The following is a 25,369-nucleotide window of genomic DNA, read 5'->3' as shown; positions in this document are numbered from 1 at the left end:
TTCCAAGGAGTAAGCGTCTTTTAATTTCATGGCTGCACCAGGTCAGGGATGAGTATAAATATAGACTTTTGTATGCAATTGAAGTTATCAGATTAAAATAGACTATTATAACTAAAATATTTATATATAAGCTTGATGGTAACAACAAAGAAAATAACTTTTTAAAAAAGAAAGGAATCAAAGAGTATCAATGCAAAAAAAAAAGCATCAAATAAAAAAGACAGCAACACTGGAAGAAAGGAACAAAGGAACTACAAAACATACATAAAATAATTAACAAAATGACAACTGTAGGCCCTTACCTATCAATAATAACCATAAACATAAACCAATTAAATTCTCTAGTGAAAAATATACCATTGCTTAATGGATAAAACAAGATGTCCAACTACATGCTATCTACAGAGATTAACTTTAGATTTAAGTACACTTCACTGAGAGGCTGAAAGTGAAACATGGAAAAAGATATCCTGATTTAAATGCATTGGTGGGGGAGGAGCCAAGATGGCGGAGGAGTAGGACAGGGAGAACACTTTCTCCCCCACAAATTCATCAAAAGAGCATTTAAACCTCGAGTAAATTCCACAAAACAACTTCTGAATGCCGGCAGAGGACATCAGGCACCCAGAAAAGCAACCCAACTCTTCAAAAGGAGGTAGGAAAAAATATTAAAGACAAAAAAGACAAAAGAGGGAGGGACGGAGTTCCGTCCCGGGAAGGGAATCTTAAAAAGAGAGAAGTTTCCAAACACCAGGAAACCTTCTCACTGCCGAATCTGTGCCGAGCTTTGGAAGCACAGAGGGCAACATAACAGGGAGAAAAAATAAATAAACAATTAAAACTCGCAGATTGGGAGCCCTATGGTAACTCCCCCAGCGGAGAAGCAGCGCAGACGCCTGCATCCGCCATTAGCAAGCAGGGTCTGGGCAGGGAGGTGCGGTGTGGGCTGCATCGCTGAGAGTAAGAATCTGGCCTGAATACCCTGAGCGCTATCTGAGCGAAATAATTTGGGCTAGCAAACCAGACTGTGGGATATCTACCACGCAAAAAGCCAGCCCTAACCTAAGACCGCCAGGCCCGCACACGGAACAAAGGACTGAACAGAGATAGCCGGCTGCAGACCTTCCCCCTCCGGTGACAGGCAGCCAGAGCCAGAAGGGGGCAATCGCAGCCCCAGAGAGACATTATCTATAAAACTGTAAGCAGGCTTCTTTGCTAACTAAAACTTCTTGGGGGTCTGGACGGTCAACATCTGCCTGAGAAGGTGCACCGGTTTTACACCCAGATAACCGAGTGGCGGGGAGGTGATAAGTCGCAGCATTGGCGCTCGCCAAACACCTCATCACCTGAGCTGCTCGGACCTGGGAAGAGCACAAAACGCAGGCCCAACTGAGTCTGCGCCTCTGAGGACTACCCGAGTGCCTGAACCTGAGCGGCTTGGACCTGGGAGGTGCATGCAGCCCAGGGCCAGCCTCGGATTGTTCCCAGCGGAACAACCTAGAGTCCGAGCAGTGTGGACAGGGAGGCTACATGCGCCGTGAGCGGGGGCAGACCCAGGGTGGCTGAGGCACTGCGAGCCCACACCAGTGTTATTTGTTTGCAGCATCCCTCCCTCCCTCCCCACAGCGCGACTGAACAAGTAAGCCTAAAAAAAAAAAAAAAAGTGTCCTCCACCGTGCCCTTTGTGTCAGGGCGGAAACCAGATACTGAAGAGACTAGCAAACAGAAGAAGATATAACAGAGGGAAACGCCTTGGAAGCTACAGGCAATAGATCAAAACCCTGTGGTTACTACAGACTACATAGGAAGGGGCCTACAGATCTTGAGAAATATAAGTCTGACCAAGGAACTAGCCAAAAATGAACTGAACCCACAACACCCACAAAAAAATCAAGAAAGTCCTAGATATATTTTTATTATTTTTAAGATCATTCTTTTTTTTTTAATTAAAAAAAAAATTTTTAAGTCCTCTATTGTTCCTTTAATTTTCACTTTTATAACCTATTACTTTGCAAAAAAAAAAGACCCCATTTTTTTCTTCTTCAGCAAACTTCATATATATATATTTTATAATTTTTTGACCTTGTTTTTTTGTTTGTTTGTTTGTTTTGTTTTTGTTTTTTTCTTCTTTTCTTTAACATTGTATTTTTGAAATTCCAAACTCTACTCTAGATTTTTAATTTTCGCTTTTTGGTATATGTTATCAATTTTGTACCTATAGTTTTTTTTTATATAATTTCTGTGACTTTTTTTTTTTTTTTCTTCTCTGTTTCTTTCTCTTCTTCTTTTATATAACATTGTATATCTGAAATTCCAAACTCTACTCTAGATTTTTAATTTTTGCTTTCTGGTATTAGTTATCAATTTTGTACCTGTACTTTCTTTATAATTTTCGCGACCTTGCTTGTTTTTGTTTGTTTGTTTTTTCTCTCTTTCTTTTCCTTCTTATTTTCTTTAACATCGTATTTTTGAAATTCCAAACTCTACTCTAGATTTTTAATTTTTGCTTTTTGGTATTAGTTATCAATTTTGTACCTGTACTTTCTTTATAATTTTCGCGACCTTGTTTGTTTTTGTTTGTTCATTTTTTCTCTTTCTTTTCCTTCTTCTTTTCTTTAACATCGTATTTTTGAAATTCCAAACTCTACTCTAGATTTTTAATTTTTGCTTTTATGTATTTGTTACCAATTTTGTACCTTTAAGGACCCAATCTTCAGGACCCATTTTTCACTAGGGAGTGAGATTACTGGCTTGACTGCTCTCTCTCCCTTTGGACTCTCCTTTTTCTCCACCAGGTCGCCTGTGTCTCCTCCCTAACCCCTCTCTACTCTACCCAACTCTGTGAATTTCTGTGTGTTCCAGACGGTGGAGAACACTTAGGGAACTGATTACTGGCTGGATCTGTCTCCCTCCTTTTCATTCCCCCTTTTATCCTTCTGGCCACCTCTGTCACCTTCCTCCTTCTTCTCTTCTCTGTATAACTCCGTGAACATCTCTGAGTGGTCCAGTTGTGGAGTGCACATAAGGAAGTGACTACTGGCTAGCCCACTCTCTCCACTATTGATTCACCTCATCTCATTTGGGTCACCTCTAACTCCCTCCTCCCTCTTCTCTTCTCCATGTAACCCTGTGAACCTCTCTGAGTGACCCTCACCGTAGAGAAACTTTTCATCTTTAATGTAGATGTTTTATCAGTGGTGCTGTATAGAAGGAGAAGTTTTGAAACTACTGTAAAAATAAGACCGATAACCGGAAGCAGGAGACTTAAGTCCAAACCCTGACTCCAGGGAACTCCTGACTCCAAGGAACATTAATTGACAGGAGCTCATCAAATGCCTCCATACCTACACTGAAACCAAGCACCACACAAGGGCCAATAAGTTCCAGGGCAAGACATACCAAGCAAATTCTCCAGCAACAAAGGAACACAGACCTGAGCTTCAAGATACAGGCTGCCCAAAGTCACCCCAAAACTATAGACATCTCATAACTCATTACTGGACATTTCATTGCACTCCAGAGAGAAGAAATACAGCTCCACCCACCAGAACACCGACACAAGCTTCCCTAACCAGGAAACCTTGACAAGCCACCTGTACAAACCCACACACAGTGAGGAAACGCCACAATAAAGAGAACTCCACAAACTGCCAGAATACAGAAAGGACACCCCAAACTCAGCAATTTAAACAAGATGAAGAGACAGAGGAATACTCAGCAGATAAAGGAACAGGATAAATGCCCACCAAACCAAACAAAAGACGAAGAGATAGGGAATCTACCTGATAAAGAATTCCAAATAATGATAGTGAAATTGATCCAAAATCTTGAAACTAAAATGGAATCACAGATAAACACCCTGGAGACAAGGATTGAGAAGATGCAAGAAAGGTTTAACAAGGACCTAGAAGAAATAAAAAAGAGTCAATATATAATGAATAATGCAATAAATGAAATTAAAAACACTCTGGAGGCAACAAATAGTAGAATAACAGAGGCAGAAGATAGGATTAGTGAATTAGAAGATAGAATGGTAGAAATAAATGAATCAGAGAGGATAAAAGAAAAACGAATTAAAAGAAATGAGGACAATCTCAGAGACCTCCAGGACAATATTAAACGCTACAACATTCGAATCATAGGGGTTCCAGAAGAAGAAGACAAAAAGAAACACCATGAGAAAATACTTGAGGAGATAATAGTGGAAAACTTCCCTAAAATGGGGAAGGAAATAAACACCCAAGTCCAAGAAACCCAGAGAGTCCCAAACAGGATAAACCCAAGGAGAAACACCCCAAGACACATATTAATCAAATTAACAAAGATCAAACACAAAGAACAAATATTAAAAGCAGCAAGGGAAAAACAACAAATAACACACAAGGGAATTCCCATAAGGATAACAGCTGATCTTTCAATAGAAACTCTTCAAGCCAGGAGGGAATGGCAAGAAATACTTAAAATGATGAAAGAAAATAACCTACAGCCCAGATTATTGTACCCAGCAAGGATCTCATTCAAGTATGAAGGAGAAATCAAAAGCTTTTCAGACAAGCAAAAGCTGAGAGAATTCTGCACCACCAAACCAGCTCTCCAACAAATACTAAAGGATATTCTCTAGACAGGAAACACAAAAACGGTGTATAAACTCGAACCCAAAACAATAAAGTAAATGGCAACGGGATCATACTTATCAGTAATTACCTTAAACGTAAATGGGTTGAATGCCCCAACCAAAAGACAAAGACTGGCTGAATGGATACAAAAACAAGACCCCTACATATGTTGTCTACAAGAGACCCACCTCAAAACAGGGGACACATACAGACTGAAAGTGAAGGGCTGGAAAAAGATTTTCCATGCAAATAGGGACCAAAAGAAAGCAGGAGTAGCAATACTCATATCAGATAAAATAGACTTTAAAACAAAGGCTGTGAAAAGAGACAAAAAAGGTCACTACATAATGATCAAAGGATCAATCCAAGAAGAAGATATAACAATTATAAATATATATGCACCCAACACGGGAGCACCACAGTACGTAAGACAAATGCTAACAAGTATGAAAGGAGAAATTAACAATAACACAATAATAGTGGGAGACTTTAATACCCCACTTACACCTATGGATAGATCAACTAAACAGAAAATTAAGAAGGAAAAACAAACTTTAAATGATACAATAGACCAGTTAGACCTAATTGATATCTATAGGACATTTCATCCCAAAACAATAAATTTCACCTTTTTCTCAAGCGCACATGGAACCTTCTCCAGGATAGATCACATCCTGGGCCATAAAGCTACCTTTGGTAAATTCCAAAAAATAGAAATCATTCCAAGCATTTTTTTTGACCACAATGCAGTAAGATTAGATCTCAATTACAGGAGAAAAACTATTAAAAATTCCAACATATGGAGGCTGAACAACACGCTGCTAAATAACCAACAAATCACAGAAGAAATCAAAAAAGAAATCAAAATTTGCATAGAAACGAATGAAAATGAAAACACAACAACCCAAAACCTGTGGGATACGGTAAAAGCAGTCCTAGGGGGAAAGTTCATAGCAATACAGGCATGCCTCAAGAAACAAGAAAAAAGTCAAATAAATAACCTAACTCTACACCTAAAGCAACTAGAAAAGGAAGAAATGAAGAACCCCAGGGTTAGTAGAAGGAAAGAAATCTTAAAAATTAGAGCACAAATAAATGCAAAAGAAACAAAAGAGACCATAGCAAAAATCAACAAAACCAAAAGCTGGTTCTTTGAAAGGATAAATAAAATTGACAAACCATTAGCCAGACTCATCAAGAAACAAAGGGAGAAAAATCAAATCAACAAAATTAGAAACGAAAATGGAGAGATCACAACAGACAACACAGAAATACAAAGGATCATAAGAGACTACTATCAACAATTATATGCCAATAAAATGGACAACGTGGAAGAAATGGACAAATTCTTAGAAAAGTACAACTTTCCAAAACTGAACCAGGAAGAAATAGAAAATCTTAACAGACCCATCACAAGCACGGAAATTGAAACTGTAATCAAAAATCTTCCAGCAAACAAAAGCCCCGGTCCAGACGGCTTCACAGCTGAATTCTACAAAAAATTTAGAGAAGAGCTAACACCTATCCTGCTCAAACTCTTCCAGAAAATTGCAGAGGAAGGTAAACTTCCAAACTCATTCTATGAGGCCACCATCACCCTAATACCAAAACCTGACAAAGATGCCACAAAAAAAGAAAACTACAGGCCAATATCACTGATGAACATAGATGCAAAAATCCTTAACAAACTTCTAGCAATCAGAATCCAACAACACATTAAAAAGATCATACACCATGATCAAGTGGGCTTTATCCCAGGGATGCAAGGATTCTTCAATATCCACAAATCAATCAATGTAATACACCACATTAACAAATTGAAAAATAAAAACCATATGATTATCTCAATAGATGCAGAGAAAGCCTTTGACAAAATTCAACATCCATTTATGATAAAAACTCTCCAGAAAGCAGGAATAGAAGGAACATACCTCAACAGAATAAAAGCTATATATGACAAACCCACAGCAAACATTATCCTCAATGGTGAAAAATTGAAAGCATTTCCTCTAAAGTCAGGAACAAGACAAGGGTGCCCACTTTCATCATTACTATTCAACATAGTTTTGGAAGTTTTGGCCACAGCAATCAGAGCAGAAAAAGAAATAAAAGGAATCCAAATTGGAAAAGAAGAAGTAAAACTCTCACTCTTTGCAAATGACATGATCCTCTACATAGAAAACCCTAAAGATTCCACCAGAAAATTACTAGAACTAATCAATGACTATAGTAAAGTTGCAGGATATAAAATCAACACTCAGAAATCCCTTGCATTCCTATACACTAATAATGAGAAAACAGAAAGAGAAATTAAGGAAACAATCCCATTCACCATTGCAACGGAAAGAATAAAATACTTAGGAATATATCTACCTAAAGAAACTAAAGACCTATATATAGAAAACTATAAAACACTGGTGAAAGAAATCAAAGAGGACACTAATAGATGGAGAAATATACCATGTTCATGGATTGGAAGAATCAATATAGTGAAAATGAGTATACTACCCAAAGCAATTTATAGATTCAATGCAACCCCTATCAAGCTACCAACAGTATTCTTCACAGAGCTAGAACAAATAATTTCACAATTTGTATGGAAATACAAAAAACCTCAAATAGCCAAAGCGATCTTGAGAAAGAAGAATGGAACTGGAGGAATCAACCTACCTGACTTCAGGCTCTACTACAAAGCCACAGTTATCAAGACAGTATGGTACTGGCACAAAGACAGAAATATAGATCAATGGAACAAAATAGAAAGCCCAGAGATAAATCCACGCACATATGGACACCTTATCTTTGACAAAGGAGGCAAGAATATACAATGGATTAGAGACAATCTCTTTAACAAGTGGTGCTGGGAAATCTGGTCAACCACTTGTAAAAGAATGAAACTAGACCACTTTCTAACACCATACACAAAAATAAACTCAAAATGGATTAAAGATCTAAACGTAAGACCAGAAACTATAAAATTCCTAGAGGAGAACATAGGCAAAACACTCTCCGACATAAATTACAGCAGGATCCTCTATGACCCACCTCCCAGAATATTGGAAATAAAAGCAAAAATAAACAAATGGGATCTAATTAACCTTAAAAGCTGCACATCAAAGGAAACTATTAGCAAGCTGAAAAGACAGCCTTCAGAATGGGAGAAAATAATAGCAAATAAAGCAACCGACAAACAACTAATCTCAAAAATATACAAGCAACTCCTACAGCTCAACTCCAGAAAAATAAACGACCCAATCAAAAAATGGGCCAAAGAACTAAATAGACATTTCTCCAAAGAAGACATACAGATGGCTAACAAACACATGAAAAGATGCTCAACATCACTCATTATCAGAGAAATGCAAATCAAAACCACTATGAGGTACCATTTCACACCTGTCAGAATGGCTGCGATCCCAAAGTCTACAAATAATAAATGCTGGAGAGGGTGTGGAGAAAAGGGAACCCTCTTACACTGTTGGTGGGAATGCAAACTAGTACAGCCACTATGGAGAACAGTGTGGAGATTCCTTAAAAAACTGGAAATAGAACTGCCTTATGATCCAGCAATCCCACTGCTGGGCATACACACTGAGGAAACCAGAAGGGAAAGAGACACGTGTATCCCAGTGTTCATCGCAGCACTGTTTATAATAGCCAGGACATGGAAGCAACCTAGATGTCCATCAGCAGATGAATGGATAAGAAAGCTGTGGTACATATACACAATGGAGTATTACTCAGCCATTAAAAAGAATACATTTGAATCAGTTCTAATGAGGTGGATGAAACTGGAGCCTATTATACAGAGTGAAGTAAGCCAGAAGGAAAAACATAAATACAGTATACTAACGCATATATATGGAATTTAGAAAGATGGTAACAATAACCCGGCGTACGAGACAGCAAAAGAGACACTGATGTATAGAACAGTCTTATGGACTCTGTGGGAGAGGGAGAGGGTGGGAAGATTTGGGAGAATGGCATTGAAACATGTAAAATATCATGTAAGAAACGAGTTGCCAGTCCAGGTTCGATGCACGATACTGGATGCTTGGGGCTAGTGCACTGGGACGACCCAGAGGGATGGTATGGGGAGGGAGGAGGGAGGAGGGTTCAGGATGGGGAACACATGTATACCTGTGGTGGATTCATTTTGATATTTGGCAAAACTAATACAATTATGTAAAGTTTAAAAATAAAATAAAATTAGGAAAAAATAAATAAATAAATAAAAAATAAAAACGGAAAAAAAAAAAAGAAAACTTTGATCACCAAAAAAAAAAAAAAATGCATTGGGTGTTTATACACACCCAATTTCTCACTGGGTGTATATTAACACCCAATGCATTTAAATAAATGTATAAAGCAATCACTGACAGATTTGAAAGCAAGAACAGACATCAATACAATAATAATAGGCTTCAATACTCCAATTTGAATAACCAACAGAATATTCAGAGAGTAAAACACTAAAGAACCCTCAGGCTTGAACAATACAACAGATCAAGTGAACTTAACAGATACACAGAATGCTCCACAGAATGTTCCAAATGAACTTAAGATACATAGAATGCTCCAGAGAATGTTCCGATGTTAGCAGAAGAATATGTATTCTTCTCAAGTGCATACAAACATTCTACAGGATGGATCACTAAACATGTCATTATGAATATGCAAATACTAAACTCAAACCAAGTATTATCTTCCAACCATAATGAAATGAACCTAGAAATCAATAACAGAAGGAAAATGAAACAACTTACAAATATGTGGAATTTAAGACATCCTGGAACTACTGGGTCAAAGAAGGCAAATAAGAAAATACCATGAGACAAATGTAAACAAAACACAAAATACTAAAATTTATAAGATGCACTGGGACGACCCAGAGGGATGGTATGGGGAGGGAGGAGGGAGGAGGGTTCAGGATGGGGAGCACATGTATACCTGTGATGGATTCATTTTGATATTTGGCAAAACTAATACAATTATGTAAAGTTTAAAAATAAAATAAAATTTTAAAAAAAAAGAGTAAACCAAAAAAAAAAAATAAAATTTATAAGATGCAGAAAAAACAATATTACAAGGTACATTAACAACAATAAAAGCCTACATTAGAAAAAAAGAAAAATATTAAATAAACAACTTAACTTTATATCTGAAGAAACCAGAAAAAGAAAGACAAACGAACCTCAAAGTTAGAAGAAATAAAGAAAAAAAAAAAAATACTAGGGCAGAAATAAACTAGAAAAGAGAAAAACAACAGAACAATGAGGAAACCAAGAGCTGTTTTTTAAAAGATAATCTAAAAAGACAAACAATTATCAAGACTAACAACAACAAAAAAGAGAGAACACTTGAATACATAAAATCAGAAGTGAAAGGGGACATATTACAACTGATACCACAGAAAGATAAAAGGTGATAAAGGACTATTATGAAAAACTATATGCCAATAAACTGAATAAGTTAGAACATATGGCAAATTCCTATAAACATACAAAATACAGAGACTGAATTAAAAATTTTTTTTAAATTAAAAAGATAAACAGATCAATAACAAGAAGACTGAACCAGTTATCAAAAACCTACTAGCTAAAAAACTCCAGGACCAGATGTCTGATACATGAATTATACCAAATATTTAAAGAATTAATACCAAAACTGCTTAAACTTCATTCAAAAATGGAAGAGGGCACACTTCCAAACACGTTTTGTGAGGCCAGTACCACTCTGATACCAAAACCAAACAAAGATACCAAAATTTAAAAAACAATTATAATATTCCTGATTCACACACATATAAGAATACTCAACTAAACACTAGAAAATCAAATTCAACAATATATTAAAAGGATCATACATCATGACCAAGTGAGATGTATCCCTGGGATGCAAGGATCTTTCAACATACACAAATCAGTCATTAACAGAATGAAAAATAGAAATCATGTATTATCACAATAGATGTAGAAAAGCTTGATTTTACATCCATTCATAATGAAATTCCTCAGTAAAGTAGGAGTATTAGGAACTTACTTAAACACAACACTGCAATTAAGTTCACATACAAAAATTCCACAGCTAGCAACATATTCAAAAGTGAAAACTGAAAGTTTTTTTCTTTAAGAGCAGGACAAAGAAAGGATACCCAACTTGCCACTTTAATTTCAGAGTACTGAAATTCCTAAAGAGAACAATTAGAAAAGAAAAACAAATAAGAGGCGTCTAAATCTGACAGGAAGAAGTAAAATCATCTCTGTTTGCAGATGACATGTTCATTTATGCAAGAAACTCTAAGGTCTCCACAAAGGAATCTTAGAATCAGCAAATTCAGTAAAAGCTGCATGATATAAAATCAACAGAAGAAAAGCTTCATTTCTATACATAAGCAAGAAACTATCTAAAAAGGAAATCAAAAAAATAATACCATTTACATGAATACCAAGAAAAATAAAATATTTATAAATAATACAAAGTACAAAGATGAGAAACTTGTACATCAAAAACTATAAAACACTGATGAGAAAAAATTTTTAAATAAATAAATTGAAAGACACCCTACATTCAGATGGAAGAATGTTATTAAAATGTCCAGAATAACTAAAGGGATCTAGACGTTCAATGCAATGTTTCCAAATCCCAATGGCATTCCCCCCCCCAAAAAAAATTCATATGGAACTACAAAATACACCAAAGAGTCAAAGCAACTTTGAGTAAGATAAATAAAGCTGAAAGCATCACACATTCTGATTTCAAATTACTTTACAAAGCTATATTGACCAAACAATACGATACTGGCATAAAAACAGAGATACTGATCAATGAAACAGAAAAGAGTATTCAGAAATAAACCCACATATATATTGTCCACTGGTCTTACACAGACAGTGATAGAGTCAAGAACACACAATGTTGAAAGAAGAGTCTCTTCAATAAATGGTGTTGGGCAAATGATTTTTCCAGATGAAGAACAGAAGTAGATCTTTATCTTACACCTTATACAAAAATAAATTCAAATATACTAAAGATTTAAATGTAAGGCATGAAACTAAAATATCTAAGAAAATATTGAGAAAAACAGTTTGATATTGGCTTTAGCAATGACAACCTCGAGCGCAGCAGCTGCAACGGCACTCATCTCACACGCTAGTAAAGTAATGCTCAAAATTCTCCAAGCCAGGCTTCACCAATACATGAACCATGAACTTCCAGTTGTTCAAGCTGGTTTTAGAAAAGGCAGAGGAACCAGAGATCAAATTGCCAATATCTGCTGGATCATCAAAAAAGCAAGAGAATTCCAGAAAAACATCTATTTCTGCTTTATTGACTATTCCAAAGCCTTTGACTATGTGGATCACAAATAAACTGTGGAAAATTCTGAAAGAGATGGGAATACCAGACCACCTGACATGCCTCTTGAGAAATCTATATCCAGGTCAGGAAGCAACAGTTAGAACTGGACATGGAACAACACACTGGTTCCAAATAGGAAAAGGAGTATGTCAAGGCTGTATATTGTCACCCTGCTTATTTAAATTATATGCTGAGTACATCATGAGACCCTGGGCAGGATGAAGCACAAGCTGGAATCAAGGTTGCCGGGAGAAATATCAATAACCTCAGATATGCAGATGACACCACCCTTATGGCAGAAAGTGAAAAGGAACTAAAAAGCCTCTTCATGAAAGTGAAAGAGAAGAGCGAAAAAGTTGGCTTGATGCTCAGCATTCAGAAAACCAAGATCATGGCATCCAGTCCCATCACTTCATGGCAAATAGATGGGAAAACAGTGGAAACAGTGGCTGATTTTATTTTTCTGGGCTCCAAAATCACTGCAGATGGTGACTGCAGCCATAAAATTAGAAGACGCTTACTCCTTGGAAGGAAAGTTATGACCAACTTAGACAGCCTATTAAAAAGCAGAGACATTACTTTACCAACAAAGGTCTGTCTAGTCAAGGCTACGGTTCTTCCAGTGGTCATGTGGTAGTGAAAGTTGGACTATAAAGAAAACGGAGTGCCAAAGAATTGATGCTTTTAAACTGGTGTTGGAGAAGACTCTTGAGAGTCCCTTGGACTGCAAGGAGATCCAAGCAGTCCATCCTAAAGGATATTGGTCCTGGGTGTTCATTGGAAGGACTGATGTTGAAGCTGAAACTCCAGTATTTTGGCCACCTGATGCCAAGAGCTGACTCATTTGAAAAGACCCTGATGCTGGGAAAGATTGAGGGCAGGAGGAGAAGGGGATGACAGAGGATGAGATGGTTGGATGGCATCACTGACTCAATGGACATGGGTTTGGGTGGACTCTGGGAGTTGGTGATGGACAGGGAGGCCTGGCGTGCTGCGGTTCATGGGTTCGCAAAGAGTCGGACACGACTGAGTGAGTGAACTGAAATGAACTGAACTGGAGCTATCTTTTAGGAGGCTCTAAGTTACTTAGTTGCTCAGTTTTGTCTGACTCTTTGCAACCCCATGGACTGTAGCCTGCCAGGCTCCTCTGTCCATGAAATTTTCCAGGTAAGAATACTGGAGTGGGTGGACATTTCCTTCTCCAGGGGATTTTCCTGACCCAGGGACTGAACCTAGGTCTCCTGCATTGCAGGTAGATTCTTTACCATCTGAGCCCACCAGGGAAGCCCTTCAGGAGGTTTAGTGAGTACTAATTTAAGAAATCATTCTCCTGTCAATTTCACTGGGTAAACATAATAAATATTGACCTATGAAATATGCATTACCTATGATTTTCATAAGAAACTGTCACAATCATCATAATGTAAATTATTTCATATCCTAAATATTTTAAAATATTATTTTAAATAAAGTGTTCAGGGTCATTGTGATTCCCAGGTGGCACTAGTGGTAAAGAATCCGCCTGCAATATACTGAGACCTTGGTTCAATCCCAGGGTTGGGAAGATCTCCTAGAGAAGGGAATGGGTACCCACTCCAGTATTCTTGCCTGGAGAATTCCATGGACAGTGGAGCCTGGCAGGCTACAGCCCATGGAGTTGTAAAAAGAGGAACATGACTGAGTGACTAACACTTTTACTTTCAGGATCATTGAAGAGTAATTTGAAGTAGGAAAATCTGCCATAAATTTACTGAGCATAAATAATATGTTAAGTATAATGTAAAAGAGAAACTAAACTGCTACTGGAAATTACAGCGTAATTTTCATCCTAGGCATAGATACAAGATGCTGGGTACAGAGCAATATAAAAACAGTTAACAAACAGTATAGATCAAATTTATTATTTAGGATGAATAATAGTGACATGGAGAGAATTCTGATTATTAGTTATAAATTAATTTGCAATAGCAAATAAGACCATATAAATGGGAAAATCCAATTTCCTAATATAATCAGTTAAAAATGCTAAATTTCAAAGCATTTCTTAAAAATATTAATCCTACTAAATTCTTATTTATTATTTGATGTTATTTGATGAAGTTTTATTTTTATTGTTGAATTCCCTAAAACTGTGTTTTGGGGGTAGTGGTGATGTGTTTTATAAATAGCTAAGATGCTTACTTACACACTGAGTATGTTCTCTTTTTCCTCGCCTCACGTAACATACCTTAGATAGTCTTTTGGAAGATTCACAACTATGGTCTGCACATGGCTTGGGTCCTTTTTCGGTGTCTAGAGATGAAACTGAGAAAATAAATTATATTTTATCATGGTTCTAAAGTACTATATTACAATATTGAAATCGGCTTTTGAAATATAAAACAGGCCATGTGTCTAATATTTCTATTCCAATAAAAACTAAAGCAATTTTCCACATGTTAAATCACTCTTTTTAACTAAAAATCTAAGGTAATAATATGTTTTATGTAAGTTAGGAAAACCTCAGAATTGCAGTAAACTTAAGAATTAATCAACTAATTTGATAGTATTTGGCAATTCATTTCATACAATTTTTGACAATGAAATTATTTTATCTTTTGTACCATATAATGTATATATGTATTTATTTTACCTTTTGTACTATATATGTGGATATATGTATGTATAAATGTATTTATTCATTCAATAGTCTACTTAACTCCACCCATATAATCCTGTGTATATCATCTGACCGACTCAATTCTTAATCTCCACAAAGAGATATATCATTATAATACTGGGAAATGAAAGAAGCTGAACTACAGTAGTAGCCATGGTAACTAAAATGAACATGTTCATAAAAGAGTGCATTCGTGTACCTATTTATTCATTAAGTAGTTATCAAGAGTCTATTACTTACTAAGAGTTAGTCTAGGAGCCTCAAATACATAAGTGATCAAAATCTACAAACTCCCTGAATTTTTGAAATTACATTCTAATGCATAAAATTAGAATAACCAATGATATATACAAACAATAAACAATAATCATTAGAGAAACACTTTGTGTTGTAGGGTGATAAATACAAGAAAAGAAAGAACAAGGAAGAATTCTATAGTGCACAAAACTGCCCTTCAAGACTGAGAGAGAAATTAAAATTTTCTTAAATAAGACGAGCTGAGGGAGTTTGTGATCACTAGACTTGCCAGCAAGAACCTCTCAGGAAAGTCCTAAGGTGAAATGAAAAAACACTAGATAGTAACATGAAGCTATGTGAAGAGAAATAAAGACCTCAACAAAGGTAAATACATGGACAAGGATAAAAGCTACCATGACTGGATTCAGATTGGATTGTAACAGCGATTTTATATATATGAGTTAAGAGTTTAATATACTTAACAAAAAAACAGTCTAAAAGCTAGTATTACTGTAACTTTGGTTTGTAACTCCACATTTTGTTTTATATAATTTGAGAGACTAATTAATTTAAAATAATTATTAATTTATATTTTGGGGGACACAATTTATAAAGTAGTAATTCTATGTTATCAACAACTGAAAAGAGTGGGAATAGAGCTCTTAAGGGAGATTTTTCACATATAGTATAGAAGCTGCTCCTGCTGTTGCTGCCAAGTCGCTTCAGTCGTGTCCGACTCTGTATGACCCCAGAGATGGCAGCCCACCAGACTCCCCCGTCCCTGGGATTCTCCAGGCAAGAACACTGGAGTGGGTTGCCATTTCCTTCTCCAATGCATGAAAGTGAAAAGTGAAAGTGAAGTTGCTAGCGACCCCATGGACTGCAGCCTACCAGGCTCCTCCATCCATGGGATTTTCCAGGCAAGAGTACTAGAGCGGGGTGCCATTGCCTTCTCCGAGTATAGAAGCTAGGTTTGTGTAATTCATACTACAGTGTTATAAGATTAGGAATGTTAAATGTAATTCCCACAGAACAACAAAGAAAAATAAATACAGAATATACACAAAAAGAAATGAGAAAAATTTCACATTTAACTACAAAAAAGTCAACTAGACAAAAAAGACTATAATGAAGGAAATGAAAAACAAAAGCAAAAAGAAAGTAACAAAATGGCACAGGTAAATCCTGCATTATCAATAATCAATTTGAAAGTAAATGGGATATTTCTCCATCTATTAGTGTCCTCTTTGATTTCTTTCACCAGTGGTTTATAGTTTTCTATATACAGGTCTTTAGTTTCTTTAGGTAGATATATTCCTAAGTATTTTATTCTTTTCATTGCAATGGTGAATGGGATTGTTTCCTTAATTTCTCTTTCTATTTTCTCATTAATAGTGTATAGGAATGCAAGGGATTTCTGTGTGTGGATTTTATATCCTGCAACTTTACTATATTCATTGATTAGCTCTAGTAATTTTCTGGTGGAGTCTTTAGGGTTTTCTATGTAGAGGATCATGTCATTTGCAAATAGTGAGAGTTTTACTTCTTCTTTTCCAATTTGGATTCCTTTTATTTCTTTTTCTGCTCTGATCGCTGTGGCCAAAACTTCCAAAACTATGTTGAATAGTAAAGGTGAAAGTGGGCACCCTCGTCTTGTTCCTGACTTTAGAGGAAATGCTTTCAATTTTTCACCACTGAGGATAATGTTTGCTGTGGGTTTGTCATATATAGCTTTTATTCTGTTGAGGTATGTTCCTTCTATTCCTGCTTTCTGGAGAGTTTTTATCATAAATGGATGTTGAATTTTGTCAAAGGCTTTCTCTGCATCTATTGAGATAATCATATGGCTTTTATTTTTCACTTTGTTAATGTGGAGTATTACATTGATTGATTTTCAGATATTGATGAATCCTTGCATCCCTGGGATAAAGCCCACTTGGTCATGGTGTATGATTTTTTTAATGTGTTGTTGGATTCTGATTGCTAGAAGTTTGTTAAGGATTTTTGCATCTATGTTCATCAGTGATATTGGCCTGTAGTTTTCTTTTTTTGTGGCATCTTTGTCAGGTTTTGATATTAGGGTGATGGTGGCCTCATAGAATGATTTTGGAAATTTACTTTGCTCTGCAATTTTCTGGAAGAATTTGAGTAGGATAGGTGTTAGCTCGTCTCTATATTTTTGGTAGAATTTATCTGTGAAGCCGTCTGGACCTGGGCTTTTGTTTGCTGGAAGATTTCTGATTACAGTTTCAATTTCCATGCTTATGATGGGTCTAACTTAAGATTTTCTATTTCTTCCTGGTTCAGTTTTGGAAAGTTGTACTTTTCTAAGAATTTGTTCATTTCTTCCACTTTATTGGCATTTTATTGGCATATATTTGTCCATTTTATTGGCATATAATTGCTGATAGTAGTCTCTTATGATCCTTTGTGTGTTGTCTGTTGTGATCTCTCCATTTTCATTTCTAATTTTATTGATTTGAGTGTTCTCCCTTTGTTTCTTGATGAGTCTGGCTAATGGTTTGTCAATTTTATTTATCCTTTCAAAGAACCAGCTTTTGGCTTTGTTGATTTTTACTATGGTCTCCTTTGTTTCTTTTGCATTTATTTCTGCCCTAATTTTTAAGATTTCTTTCCTTCTACTAACCCTGGGGTTCTTCATTTCTTCCTTTTCTAGTTGCTTTAGGTGTAGAGTTAGGTTATTTATTTGACTTTTTTCTTGTTTCTTGAGGTAAGCCTGTATTGCTATGAACTTTCCCCTTAGCACTGCTTTTACAGTGTCCCATAGGTTTTAGGTTGTTGTGTTTTCATTTTCATTCATTTCTATGCCTATTTTGATTTCTTTTTTGATTTCTTCTGTGATTTGTTGGTTATTCAGCAGCGTGTTGTTCAGCCTCCATACGTTGGAATTTTTAATAGTTTTTCTCCTGTAATTGAGATCTAATCTTACTGCATTGTGGTCAGAAAAGATGCTTTGAATGATTTCAATTTTTTTGAATTTACCAAGGCTGATTTATGGCCCAGGATGTGAACTATCCTGGAGAAGGTTCTCTGTGTGCTTGAGACAAAGGTGAAATTCATTATTTTGGGGTGAAATGTCCTATAGATATCGATTAGGTCTAGCTGGTCTATTGTATCATTTAAAGTTTGTGTTTCTTTGTTAATTTTCTGTTTAGTTGATCTGTCCATATGAGTATACTACCCAAAGCAATCTATAGATTCAATGCAATCCCTATCAAGCTACCAACAGTATTCTTCACAGAGCTAGAACAAATAATTTCACAATTTGTATGGAAATACAAAAAACCTCAAATAGCCAAAGCAATCTTGAGAAAGAAGAATGGAACTGGAGCAATCAACCTGTCTGACTTCAGGCTCTACTACAAAGCCACAGTCATCAAGACAGTATGGTACTGGCCCAAAGACAGAAATATAGATCAGTGGAACAAAATAGAAAGCCCAGAGATAAACCCACATACCTATGGACACCTTATCTTTGACAAAGGAGGCAAGAATATACAATGGAGAAAAGACAATCTCTTTAACAAGTGGTGCTGGGAAATCTGGTCAACCACTTGTAAAAGAATGAAACTAGAACACTTTCTAACACCATACACAAAAATAAACTCAAAATGGATTAAAGATCTAAACATAAGATCAGAAACTATAAAACTCTTAGAGGAGAACACAGGCAAAACACTCTCTGACATAAATTACAGCAGGATCCTCTATGACCCACCTCCCAGAATATTGGAAATAAAAGCAAAAATAAACAAATGGGATCTAATTAAAATTAAAGCTTCTGCACAACAAAAGAAACTATAAGCAAGGTGAAAAGACAGCCTTCAGAATGGGAGAAAATAATAGCAAAAGAAGCAACTGAAAACAACTAATCTCAAAAATATAAAAGCAACTCCTGCAGCTCAATTCCAGAAAAATAAACGACCCAATCAAAAAATGGGCCAAAGAACTAAATAGACATTTCTCCAAAGAAGACATACAGATGGCTAACAAACACATGAAAAGATGCTCAACATCACTCATTATCAGAGAAATGCAAATCAAAACCACAATCAGGTACCATTTCACGCCAGTCAGAATGGCTGTGATCCAAAAGTCTATACACAATAAATGCTGGAAAGGATGTGGAGATAAGGGAACCCTCTTACACTGTTGGTGGGAATGCAAACTAGTACAGCCAGTATGGAGAACAGTGTGGAGATTCCTTAAAAAACTGGAAATAGAACTGCCATACGACCCAGCAATCCCACTGCTGGGCATACACACCGGGGAAACCAGAATTGAAAGAAATATGTGTACCCCAATGTTCATCACAACACTGTTTATAATAGCCAGGACATGGAAGCAACCTAGATGTCCATCAGCAGATGAATGGATAAGAAAGCTGTGGTACATATACACAATGGAGTATTATGCAGCCATTAAAAAGAATACATCTGAATCAGTTCTAATGAAGTGGATGAAACTGGAGCCAATTATACAAAGTGAAGTAAGCTAGAAAGAAAAACACCAATACAGTATACTAACACATATATATGGAATTTAGAAAGATGGTAATGATAACCCTGTATGCAAGACAGCAAAAGAGACACAGATGTATAGGACAGTCTTTTGGATTCTGTGGGGTGGGGGGGATGATTTGGCAGAATGGCATTGAAACATGTATAATATCATATAAGAAATGAATCACCAGTCCAGGTTTGATGCAGGATACAGGATGCTTGGGGCTGGTGCACTGGGATGACCCAGAGGGATGGTATGCGGAGGGAGATGGGAGGGGTGTTCAGGATGGGGAACACGTGTACACCTGTGGTGGATTCATGTTGATGTATGGCAAAACCAATATAATATTGTAAAGTAATTAGCCTCTAATTAAAATAAATAAATTTAAATTAAAAAATAATAATAAAATAAAATCACTGTTGGAAGTTTAAAACAAAAAATAAATAAATAAATAAAAGTAAATGTGTTAAATTCTCAAATCAAATGATAAAGATTTAATAAGGAATAAAAAACATAATCCAACTATATAATGTCTCAATTAAGAGTTGCTATACTCTTGAGAGATAGAATAGACTTAAAATCAAGAAAGGGTATAAAAGACAAATAAAGATACTATATATTAATAAAAGGTTTAACACAGCAAGAATATGTAACAATTATAAACACATATAAATCAGACCATGAAAATTTTTGAAGTAAAAATTAACAATTCAAAAAAGAAATACAATACTATTTGGAGACTTCAATATCTCAGAATATTGGATAGGAGAGTCAGAAAGAAGATAACTAAGGAAATAGAGGTTATTAATAACCCAGTAACAACCCCAAATCAGATAACTGTAGTGGTGGATTCTAACAAAAGTCAGAAGAAGAATTGATACCAGTCCTCTCAAACATTTCTAAAAAGTTGAAGAGGAGCTAACACTTCTAAACTCATCTTTAAAGGCCAGCATTACCTGTAACACAAAAGCCAGACAGACACCATAAGAACAGAAAACTACAGATCATAATCCTAATTAACAATGATGCAAAACTCGACAAAAGACTAACAAATCGAATTCAGGTGCTTATTAACAGGATTATATACCACGAGTAAGTTGGATTTATTGCCAGAATTCAAGAACGGGTCAATGTAAAAAAATTAATCATTGTTATATACCACATGAAGAGTGAAGGGGAAAAACCCATAGGAACATCTCATTTGACGCAGGAAAGGCATTTTACCAAGATCAATATAATTTCATGAAGAAAAAGGTTAAAAAATACAGGAATAGGAGGAAAATAATAGAGCATAATAAAACCATATATGAAAATCCACAGCAAACATCATGTTGAGGAGCAAAAGACTAAAAACCTCACCTCTACATCGAGGAACAAGCAACAAGGTGCACACTTGCCATTATATCTCAAGACACGAATGAAGTTCTAGCCAGTGTGTTGTGGCAAGAAAACAAAATAAGAAGTATCCAAACTGGAAAAGAGGTAGGAAAATTATTTCTATTCACAGATGATATGATCTCATATGTAGACATTTAAAGTTTCCAAAAATAAAACTGTAAGAACTAATAAATAAATGCAGCAAAGCTGTACAATACAAAGTCAACATGCAAATCAGTTGCATTTCTATACACTACAGTGAATACCCTTCTGGTGTTATTACAAATGAATCACTATTATATGTATAATAGCATCAAAAAGAATAAAATACTTCGGAATTAACTAAACCAAGGGGATGAAAGACTTATATCATGAAAACTACAAAGCATTGTTAAAAGTGAAAGAAAATATAAGTAAATACAAATGCATCCAATGTTCATAGATTGGAAAATATAATATTGCTAAAATGTCAATACCAGACAAAATCTATAGACTCAGTGCAATCAATATCAAAATTGCAACCACATTTTTTGCAGAAATAGAAAAACCCAATTTAAAATTCATGTGGAATCACAGGGGACTTCATATAGCCAAAACTCCTGAAGAAGACTAAAGCTAGAAATCACAATTCCTGATTTTCATAGTTCACTACAAAGCTGCAGTAACCAAAACAGTGTGTTATTGGCATAAAGACAGAAATATATACTAATGGAATAGACAAGACAGAAATAAGTTCTTACATAATTGGTCAAATGATTTTTGACAAAGTATCAAGACTATTCAATGGGAAAAGGATGGTCTTTTAATAAATGGTGCTGAGAAAACTGGATATCCACATGCAGAAGAATGATTTTGAATCCTTACCTAATAGCACATATACAAATTAACTCAAAATGGATCAAACGTCTAAATTTAAGAGCTAAAACTACAAAGTTCTTAGAAAAAAACTTATGGCAAAAGCTTAACTGGACTTGGCAATGGTTTCTTTGATATGCTATCAAGGGTACAAGCAATAAAAGAAAAATTAGACAAAAATTTGAGAAAAAAATTATGTGCATGAAAACACAATTTGTCAAAAAGCAACCTATAGAATGTGAGAAAATATTTGAAAATTGCATATCTGCTATGAGATAAAGATACAGAATATTTGGAGAATTCCTAAAACTCAATATCAAAAAAACAGTCAGATTTAAAAAATGGGCAATGAACGTGAATAGACATTTCCCCAAATATAAGATCTACAAATGGCCCATAAGCTCAGAAAAAGATATTTAACAAAACCAATTACTAGGGAAATGCAAATCAAAACTATAATGAGACATTATTATCCATCAGGATGATTACGATGAAAACAAAAGAAAATAACAAGCTGTTAAGACGTGGTGAACTGGAACTCATGTACACTGTTGGTGGGAATGTAAAATGGTGTAGCTACTGCAGAAAACAGTGCAGCAGTTCCTGAAGAAAAAAGTTATTATTATGACCTAGGAAATACACCACTGAGTATATACCCGAAAAAAGAACTGAATGTGGAGTCTCAAAGAGATACGTATACACCTGTAAGCAGCATTATCCACAACAGTAAACTGTGAAAACAACCCAAGTGGCCATTGGTGCATCCATGGAGAAGCAAAATGTTTATGTTATACGGAATGAAATATTATTAGATCTCAGAAAGGAAGGAAATCCTGCCATATGTTACAACATGGATGAAATTTGAGGACCTGTTGCTAAGTGAAATTAGCCAGAACAAAAGAAAACTACTGTACGATTCCACTTACATGTGAATCTAGTTAAAATCACATAGATAAGAAACGAGAATGGTAGATGCTAGGGGATGCAGTGATATTAGCAGCTTATTGTTTAACAGAAAGAGAATATCAGCTTTCCAAGATGAAAGTGTTTTGGAGATGAATAATGAAAACAAATAGGCATGAATGAATTTAGTACAATTTAACTATATACTGAAATGATTAAGATTAATTTTATGTTATAAGTATTTTACCACAATAAGAAAAATGTAAAAAAATAAAATAAAATAATTAAATCAGACTTCTCTTTGGAAACCATGCAAAAAAGAAGAGAATAGTGTGAATGATTTTAAACACATTTAAACACAGTATTGAAAGGGGAAAAAAATGCCACCAAACTAAAATACTAAATTCCATGAAATTATTCTTTAAAACTGAAGTTAAAAACAAACACTTTCTCAGAAAAACAAAAATTGAATCTGTCACCAGAAACTCAGCCTTGCAAGAAACATTAAAAGAAGCTCTCATAAAGAAGAAAAATATGTACCTAAAACTCAGATCTTCCCTGGAGGTACAGTGGTTAAGACTCCATGCTTCCAACGTAGGGAGCGTGGGTTCAGTCTCTGCTCTGAGACGATTTCACATGCCTTGGAGCAACTAAGCGCATGCACCACAACCACTGAGGCTGCACGCCGCAACTACAGAAGCCCTGCATCAAGAGCCTGTGCTCTGCAACATGAGAAACTGCCACGATGAAAAGCCCATGCACTGCAATGGGAAGTAGCCCCTATGCTCCACAACTAGAGAAAGCCTGTGCACAGCAAAGAAGACCAAACTCAGTCAATAATAATAATAATAAATAGATAAAATACACAATATTTGAAAAAATAAAATATAGGAAGAGCATAAGAGAAGGAATAAAAGAGAGTAATATAAATATTTTTCTTATTTTTAATTGATTTCACAATAGCTTGTTCAAATAACAGTATGAATAAGATAACCCCATGAACAATATGAAAAGGCAAAATGATAGGATACTGAAAGAGGAACTCCCCAGGTCAGTAGGTGCCTAATATGCTACTGGAGATCAGTGGAGAAATAACTACAGAAAGAAGGAAGGGACAGAGCCAAAGCAAAAACAATACCCAGTTGTGGATGTGACTGGGGATGGAAGCAAGGTCCAGTGCTGTAAAGAGCAATATTCCACAGGAACCTGGAATGTCAGGTCCATGAATCAAGGCAAATTGGAAGAGGTCAAACAGGAGATGGCAAGAGTGAACATCGACATTCTAGGAATCAGTGAACTAAGACGGACTGGAATGGGTGAATTTAACTCAGATGACCATGATATCTATTACTGCAGGCAGGAATCTCTCAGAAGAAATGGGGTAGCCATCATGGTCAACAAAAGAGTCTAAAATCCAGTACTTGGATGCAATTTCAAAAACGACAGAATGATCTCTGTTCGTTTCAAAGGAAAACCATTCAATATCACAGTAATCCAAGTCTATGCCCCAACCAGTAACGCTGAACAAGCTGAACTTGAACGGTTCTATGAAGACCTACAAGACCTTTTAGAACTAACACCCAAAAAAGATGTACTTTTCATTATAGGGGGCTGGAATGCAAAAGTAGGAAGTCAAGAAACACATGGAGTAACAGGCAAATTTGGCATTGGAATATGGAATGAAGCAGGGCAAAGGCTAATAGAGTTTTGCCAAGAGAACATACTGGTCATAGCAAACACCCTCTTCCAACAACACAAGAGAAGACTCTACACATGGACATCACCAGGTGGTCAACACCAAAATCAGATTGATTATATTCTTTGCAGCCAAAGATAGAGAAGTTCTATACAGTCAGCAAAAACAAGACCAGGAGCTGACTGTGGTTCAGATCATGAACTCCTTATTGCTAAATTCAGACTTAAATTGAAGAAAGTAGGGAAAACCACTAGACCATTCAGGTATGACCTAAATCAAATCCTAGATCGGATAGATAGAGTGCCTGATGAACTATGAACGGAGGTTCGTGACATTGTACAGGAGACAGGGATCAAGACCATTCCCATGGAAAAGAAATGCAAAAAAGCAAAATGGCTGTCTGGGGAGGCCTTATAAATGGCTGTGAAAAGAAGAGAAGTGAAAAGCAAAGGAGAAAAGGAAAGATATAAGCATCTGAATGCAGAGTTACAAAGAACAGCAAAGAGAGATAAGAAAGCCTTCCTCAGTGATCAATACAAAAAAATAGAGGAAAACAACAGAATGGGAAAGACTAGGGATCTCTTCAAGAAAATTAGAGATACCAAAGGAACATTTTATGCAAAGATGGGCTTGGTAAAGGACAGAAATGGTATGGACCTACCAGAAGCAGAAGATATTAAGAAGAGGTGGCATGAATACGCAGAAGAACTGTACAAAAAAGATCTTCATGACCCAGATAATCATGATGGTGTGATCACTCACCTAGAGCCAGATATCCTGGAATGTGAAGGCAAGTGGGCCTTAGAAAGCATCACTACGAACAAAGCCAGTAGAGGTGATGGAATTCCAGTTGAGCTATTTCAAATCCTGAAAGATGATGCTGTGAAAGTGTTGCACTCAATATGCCAGCAAATTTGGAAAACTCAGCAGTGGCCACATGACTGGAAAAGGTCACTTTTCATTCCAATCCCAAAAAAGGCAATGCCAAAGAATGCTCAAACTACCGTGCAATTGCACTCATCTCACACGCTAGTAAAGTAATGCTTAAAATTCTCAAACCCAGGCTTCAGCAATACATGAACTGTGAACTTCCCGATGTTCAAGTTGGTTTTAGAAAAGGCAGAGGAACCAGAGATCAAATGG

At 36.0% G+C, this 25,369-nt stretch overlaps 1 protein-coding gene across 2 annotated transcripts in view; it reads right to left on the bottom strand.

The window, feature by feature from the left end:
* Nucleotides 1-25,369, bottom strand: part of ZPBP (zona pellucida binding protein) — a 151,469-nt gene that overhangs the window by 74,866 nt on the left and 51,234 nt on the right. For both annotated transcript variants that reach the window (XR_009735767.1, XM_061413354.1), the window contains exon 6: nt 14,203-14,279. Coding sequence is in view for 1 of the 2 variants with exons in the window: in XM_061413354.1 (XP_061269338.1) it covers nt 14,203-14,279 (77 nt within the window). In the remaining variant the exon portion in view is untranslated. The remainder of the gene's footprint in view (nt 1-14,202; nt 14,280-25,369) is intronic.

The sequence above is a fragment of the Bos javanicus genome, chromosome 4, assembly GCF_032452875.1.
Source record: "Bos javanicus breed banteng chromosome 4, ARS-OSU_banteng_1.0, whole genome shotgun sequence".
In the NCBI taxonomy this organism is placed as follows: domain Eukaryota; kingdom Metazoa; phylum Chordata; class Mammalia; order Artiodactyla; family Bovidae; genus Bos; species Bos javanicus.
The sequence above is the reverse complement of the archived record's forward strand: the minus strand, read 5'-3'. Positions and strand labels throughout refer to the sequence as shown.